The 7,620-nt window shown below is 38.7% G+C and overlaps 1 protein-coding gene across 4 annotated transcripts in view; it reads left to right on the forward strand.

The window, feature by feature from the left end:
• The window catches only part of HMGCLL1 (3-hydroxy-3-methylglutaryl-CoA lyase like 1), a 140,171-nt gene extending 134,099 nt beyond the window's left edge, over window positions 1-6,072 (forward strand). For all 4 annotated transcript variants that reach the window (XM_068558157.1, XM_068558158.1, XM_068558159.1 and 1 more), the window contains 2 exons: window positions 1,922-2,047; window positions 5,971-6,072. In XM_068558157.1, coding sequence (XP_068414258.1) covers window positions 1,922-2,047; window positions 5,971-6,072 — 228 coding nt within the window. The remainder of the gene's footprint in view (window positions 1-1,921; window positions 2,048-5,970) is intronic.
• Window positions 6,073-7,620: the final 1,548 nt, after the last annotated feature.

Genomic DNA, 7,620 nt, shown 5'->3' on the forward strand with positions numbered 1-7,620 from the left:
TCTCTACTGATATAAACAAATGTTTGAAGAAATAAATAAATATGGGGGAATAGACAAATCTGTCATATGGGAAATTTCTAAATAATTTAGGTAGGTATTCTCCACTCCTTAGGTGTGAGCTGCACATTGTGACTTTTTTCCAAAAAGTACCATATGGACAAGGGGGCATGGGGTAAAGGTGAACATCACCAGTTGTAAACCATATAGTACGCACCCTTGATATGATGTGTTAAGAATGGCACTTCCCCTGTGTTGCTCTCCTCACAAAACTTCAGGACTCCAGTCTAACCATGAGAAAACATCAGACATACCCACATTGAAAGACATTGTGCAAAACACATGACAAGTAACAATTCAAAATTGTCAAGGTCAATGGGACAAAGAACGTCTGAGAAGGTGTCACAGCCACAGCAGGAGACAAGACAACTACATGTAATGTGGTACCCGGATGAGTTCCTGGAACAGGAAAAGGACATTAGCTTCTAAACTAAGGAAATCTGAATCATGTGTGGACTTTAGTTAATAATAACATATTATATGTGTTCGTTAGTTGTGACAAATATACCATAATGATGTAAGATGTGAACAATAGGGGAAATTGTGTGTAATGTATGGTAATGCTGTGTACTTTCTTTCCAAATTTTCTGAAAATCTAAAACTATTCTAAAATAAAAAGTTTATCAAAAAAGTAAAGGAAAAGAAAGAAAGTGTGATTCCCCAGAGCAGCAGTGAGAACAACATCTGGGATCTTGTTAAAAATTCAAATTCTCAGGGCCCAGCCCAGACCTCCAGAATCAGAAACTCTAGCAGATTGGCCAAGGGCTCTGTTTCCCAGCATTTATCATTTTAGCTGAGGTCGTGTTACTTTTTCTTCAATGTCCAGGAGTGAAGAGTCAGATTAGCCTGTTGGTGGCTTCTGATTTCCCAATTGTCCCTTTCCACAGAGGGCTGCTCTGCTTGCCTCTCTTCTTATGTTATTCAAATCTGATCCCCAGGGTCCGTTTCAGACCCTTTTGTGCTCATGTCTTTCACAACTTTTCCAGTCCACAGAGATCTCCACCTTGGATATCCCTAGACTCATAACATGAACCAACTTGCATGTTTCCAGAGGCCACAAATCACAGCAGAGTGTGAATTCTCTGGAGACACAGGTGACCTTGGGCAAAATGTGTGATCCCTCTGTACTTGAGTTTCTTCATCTGTGATTTGGGGATGATGGAAGAGTATCTCCTGGGTTTTTGTGGGAATTGTGAGTTAGTATCATAAGGTATTAATAATAATATCCAGCACTTAGTGAGGACCCAGTAAATGTGAGCTGCTACAATTGTTAGTGGTGGATGTCCTGCCTCTTAAGTGTCTCTTCACTTCTCCCAAAACAGCAGGGTTTTGTGCACAAAATAAAGTAATGGCTCAGTAAAGATTGGGTGAATTGAGTGAATACGTTGAGCCCACAAAATACAAGTTCAAACATAAGGACAGCTCCCCAACACACTCCGTCTGTCTTCTAAGGCACCTTGATTTTGAGTCAGGATGTTGGAAATCTTTCATGTTGGTTATATAAGGTTTTTAGACTAAAGCTCAAAATTAGGTTGGAAAATACACCCCATGTGTGTATTTATCTTACTTCAATCTTCATCCCCTACCTTTGTTCTGTTATCAGTGAAAACACCATTTCAATTTTGATCTAAGATTATTCTCATTCCCGAGATCCTTAGCAGAGTGTCTGTTAGCCTAAAAGATGAGATTAGTCAGAAAAGAAATTAGCACCTCGGGGACTGTTCTAGCAGCAGGTCGGTAAGTGAATAGGCTGGAATCATGGTTCAGATTTTGTTTATTTGCTCTTTGGAACAGGTTAAATAGAAATGCAACAACTTACATGCCATAAAGAGACAAACCTTGAGTGTTTGGGTTTGTTTTCCAGATGGGGATTAATGTGGTGGATTCTGCAGTATCCGGATTAGGTGGTTGCCCTTATGCAAAAGGTGCCTCTGGGAACGTAGCCACTGAGGATTTGATCTACATGCTTAATGGCCTGGGGGTCAAGACAGTAAGTTAACTTAGCATATTTTAATATTCATACATTCCTTGCAGATTCAAGTTGGAATGCTTCTTGGATTTGGGAAGCAACTTTGAGGTCAAGTTTTACTACACTTTTGCTCTTTGCTAAAATGCACAGTGGGAAAATGCAATAAAAAATTCTTGTGGGGGGCTTTATAAAGTAACTTATTGCTATAGTTAGATCACCAATAATGCTACCATTTCACATTTTTATGGTGCTTCATGACCTCCAAAGTCCTTTTTCATCTAGTATCCAGTTTGATTTCACACGCTTTGCGTATTTGAGCCTGTCTTTGCTATTATGATTATTGTTTTTGCTGTTTTGTTTTCCTTGGAGGAAAACTAAGATCTTGATTTTCTCATGGTGACAAGTAGGGCTTCTGGAAGAGAGCCCACGGCACTTTTAAAATGGCCAGTGGAGGGCCAGAGCTTAATAATACTTAGCATGTGAACAAGAATACTCTCTTTACAAGTGCTACCTGAAAAAGTCACATGCTCTATAATAACCCACCAAAATTAATACCTTGTTTTGCTGCATGCTTGTTAAAATGGCCTACCATTCTAAGGCAGATTTTTTTTTTTTTTAAGGATAAAATATAAAGGGCAAACAACTGTTCACAGATTATCAGAAGTTCAAAATGTTTTCTGAGATGTAAAGCATCACCTGGATTACAGAATGGAATTGTCCTCTCCATATCTCCTCTCTCTCCTCTTCCCTCACTCTACTGAGCGATGTTCCTGCAGCAGCCAGCTTGTCTGCAGTCTCCCCCCCTGTGGCATTCGGTTTCTCACCTCCACCCCTTGCTCCTGCTTTCACCACCCCTTGGAATAGCCTTACTGTCCATACTTGATTTCACCTGGAGAGTGAGGCACCACCATCCTCAATAACGCACCTTCTAACATCTCCCTGCTGATTCCCCAGGCCCACACTGCTGGGTTCCTCTCCTCCGTGTTTCCAGGCTACCTTTGTGTCTTCCTCTGAACCTACCACGAGGTTGTAGAATCATCTTCTTTCTGTGTCTAGGTCCCCCTGCAGGCAGAAATATAGTATGACAGCTGATTCACAGGTGCCTGTTGCCTAGAGAACCTCAATAATGTTCAGTGAAAGACTGATACCACTTGGCACTAAACACCAGGAGCCTCTCTTCTCTGGTTAGAAATAGCTATTACAAAGTAGCCTGATTGTTTCCATCATTTCTATTAGAAATGTATGACCATGACAGAAGTAGAAATCCTTTCTTTTCTTAAAATTTATTTTATTGAAGTATAGTTGACCTGCAATGTTGTGTCAATTTCTACTGTACAGCAAAGTGATTCAGTTATATATATATATATATATATATATATATTCTTTTTAATATTCTTTTCCATTATGGTTTATCACAGGATATTGAATATATTTCCCTGTGCTATACAGTAGGGCCTTGTTGTTTTATCCGTCTGGTATATAATAGTTTGCATCTGCTGATCCCAAACTCCCAATTCATAGAAATCCTTTCTTGAAGATTTAAATGACTTGGTTGAACTCAGCTGAGTCAACATATGAACTCTGCTTCATATGTGTCAGGCCATGCGGGTCCAAATGCAAATAAGCCATGTCTCCATTCCTAAGAATTTCACAGTTCAAGGACAGTTGTTGCATTGGATATCAGCCAACAAGCCAAGATTCTCTGTACAACCTGTATCACTATGTCTCCCATGCTTACTCAACTACCAAGAGCTACTGCTTCAACTTCTAAAATATTTTGGTTGTTTGTTCCTTCCTTACTATCCTTGCTGTAGCTACATCAGCACAAGTTCTTATCTCTTTCCTGGATATTCATCCTCCATACTGGTCTGCTGGCTTCAGACTGCCTTTGAACTCATCCTCCATGCTACCATAAAAGATTTTATCTAAAATGCAAACATGAATATGCCTTGCTCCTGCTTGGGTACTCGTCAGTGGATTCCCATTTCCTGAAAAGCAAGGCTGTGTTCTATACCTTTTATACCTTTTCCAGTCACCTCTGCCCATTACTTTCCATGTATCCCATGGTATTTTTCAGATGTCTCGTACTCTTCTCTGCCGACAGTGCCTCATTCCTCTTACTTCTTCTCAAGGACTCATAATGTCCGTACAAGCCTCAGGTCAGGGTTTACCTTCCTGGCACCCTTCCCTGACACACTCCTCTCCATTTGTTTCTATACTCTTTTCCTCAGTGGGTTGACTACCCTGCAGCTCTGCCCTCACGATCATCCGAGCATCTCTCTCTCTCAGTGACTTTAGTGGAAGTACTGGATTTCCTGTTTAGGGCTCCATATTGCCTGCTTGACCACAGGCACCCTCAAGACAGAAACCATATTCTGTGAGAAGTTCTTGAAACCCCAGAATGGATCATAGTACATGAGATATATTTAAGCACCTGGTTTAAGTGCTAAATGATTTAAGAATAAATGCAACATTATTTCATAAAGGTATCTGTTCATTAAATAAAACAGTAGAGGAAGGCCAAAACAGAATCCTTTGGTACAATACCAAGCAATCCCACTGCGTAATTGCTATAAATGGAATTACTGGAAAGCAAAGAAGAATGCTGGTGACTAAAATCTTATTATCTTTTGTTAGATGTAATTCAGAAATGAAAGACACACATGTAGCTTATTATTTACAAAATTTACGTATTACTAGATTAAGGATGTAAAACCAAAATGTGCCTAACAGATACTCCAGCCAAAACCATTACCATGACAAAACCAAAGCACATGTTAGTACCCTAAAAACAACTTCATAATAAAAAGAAACAGTGAAAATTACTTACTTGTCATTTTACAAAATATTTTTGATGATTTTTAAACAGAAGTAAACTACAAAGAAAACAGTGCCCTAAAAGTTTCTAGAGAGAAGTAACTCCCTATATTAAAATGGTGATCTCTTTTTGATCACTTGTATGAAAAGCCCCTATGAGTATTTATATTTGTCTGTTTTAAGAAAACGACAAACTTACATAAATTTTAAAAACTACTCCTTAATAACAAGGGAGCCTGAGTCTGTTTGATTTTAAGTCCCTGTTGTTTCTAGTCTGAGTTGAGGGAGGACATAGGAGCTTACGAAATACTACATGGGGCAAATCTGTGGTTAATCCACCTAACACTGTGCCCCCGTTCCACCCCCCTCCCCCCCAGTGACAGCACAGGTGCAGGGTGGAAACCTCGATGATGGTGATCTTTGGCTGCACCAAGCCCAAGATGACGAGCCTGCCTTGAACTTGGCCTTCATACCCAACTGTCGATCTGTCATCCATGGATTTACCAAAGTCTTTGTTGATCCTACTTATGCTTTCAGACAGTACAACCTCTCAGGCAAACAAGTTCCAGATGTGTACTAAATACTACTTCATTTTATTGGACTGCCTCCTTCAATTTCATGCCAGTAAGAGTGTTTCTGAACATGGTTAAAAATTATACATTCATCTTTCCTATATTTCTTACAGCTTTATAAGGTTTGTTTCTTTACATACTAAGATATACTAAGAGGGTTTTTTTTTCCCCCCTAAGTCCTTATCTTTGAACTCCTCCAAACGATTGTCATTTTAATTGCCCTTCACTGATATTTTGTAGAGTCTTTCTGGTTCCACTGTTGGCCTTTGTAGAGTTTAGGTATCAGCATGAATTACACTGAGTTATTCAGGTGTGGCTTGCCTATGGTTTTATACTAGGGTCAGATTCAAGATATGTTTTAATAAAGCAGAAAAATCTAAATCTACATAATTCATGGAGATAAATGCTGCCCCCCCCATCAATAATGAACAGCATTTTGTTTAGTAATTTTAAATGGTTAAGTAACTACTAATACAATTAAAAAGAATCTGTTTTGTCTTCTTTCTCCTTAACCCCCCTTCCCACCTGGTATCACTGTCATCTTTGTCTCACCAGGGTGTGAATCTTTACAAAGTGATGGAAGCTGGCGACTTCATCTGCAAAGCTGTGAATAAAACTACAAACTCTAAAGTAGCACAAGCCTCATTCAACGCTTGACTTGAATGCATTTGTGAGTTAAGGCTGAGAAGCTCCATTTCAGCTACAGATACTCATCTGAAAATCATTACTGCCAACTTGTTCTGAAATGTGAAGTAATAGACAAGAGTGGGGGAAAGAAAGAGATACTTTGAAAAAGAGTAGGCTGGATAGATTACAAAATTGACAGGAAGATACACCAGTCATCAGGTGAATTGCAAGCCGAGGCTAAATAATAAAATTTGTAGACATGCTTTGAACTTGGAGAAAAGTCTACTCTTTTGCTCTTATAGAAATAACTTTTTAATTTAGTCGATGTGAAAATTGACTTCAGATTTCCCTAAGTATCAAAAACTGTGTTAATACTTAATCAAGCTGGCTTAGCACAGCGTACATATCATCAGTAGTTTATGAGCTCCTGCATGGTGTGCAAAGTGTGTGGCCTACGTATTATACGTTATGTGCCTCTGGATCTCAACTTCCCATTTGCCAAGTCAGTTAAATTATGGACCAAGTGCCAAATCTCCATCTGACCCTACGTAATTTTTAGCGATAGAACTTTTATATTTCAAGTATGCTAACATCTGTTAATTATTTCAGTGGCTTTATCTTGTTCCAAGAGGCTGTGGTCAGTGACAAGATGCCACATCCTGGAAACATATTACCTTCCGTGTTTGTCACATGCATCCAGTTTACCTTGCTTTCCCTCTCATCAGCTGTAGTGAAAACCAGGAGCGTGTTACTCAGCTATTGAGAAATAAGAGGTACAACTTTCATCCCAATGTCTAAGTTGCAGTGATGAGAATAGAATGATACATGTACTTTTATCATTTTCAGCTCACTTCAAATTGTCCAAGAAATGTCACTGTGATCCTAAGAATATTAAGGCAGTTATTAAAATTCATGAAAAAAAAACTTTTCCATGGATTCAGTTTGATTAAATCACATCTGTTTGGGGAGGGTTGAAGTTTTATGGTTATTTTTAATGTTGAAGTGGCTGAAATTTTATCTTTGTAATAGCATTACCAGAAATAGCAAAAATTAATATATTAAAGTTGAGAAGAGGCACAGGACGGCTATGTTAAGAAAAAAACATTTCTGTAACCTATGCAGATCATATGGGGACAGTATTATCCCATGTGGATCTGAATCGTCAGTTTTATTATTTATGTAGACTTCTCCAACTATACTGAGTGATCTTATCTTTGAATAAATTTGAATAGAATTTGAAATATGAAAGTGAGCATTGTGGGCTTTCTATTAAATATTCATCAAAACCGCAGAAATAAAAAGAAATTCAAGAAAATAAGAGAAGTACTGATTATAACTACATTAACTTTAAAGATACACAATCATAAGAAAAGGATCACAAGGGAAGCGTATTGGAAATTGACAAAAACTGAGTTCCTATGGATAAGGCTAACGCTCAGGTCGTGATGGGTGACAGAGCAGGAGCTTGTCATCAGAACTGAATGACTCTTTGCATTTGGGTTAGTGCTGGGGCAGGGTCAGTGCAGAGAGCAAGCAAAATTGCAGCTCTTTGTGGATCTGTTACATCTCTCTTTTCAG

The sequence above is a fragment of the Eschrichtius robustus genome, chromosome 12 (assembly GCF_028021215.1).
Source record: "Eschrichtius robustus isolate mEscRob2 chromosome 12, mEscRob2.pri, whole genome shotgun sequence".
Classification (NCBI taxonomy): Eukaryota; Metazoa; Chordata; class Mammalia; order Artiodactyla; family Eschrichtiidae; genus Eschrichtius; species Eschrichtius robustus.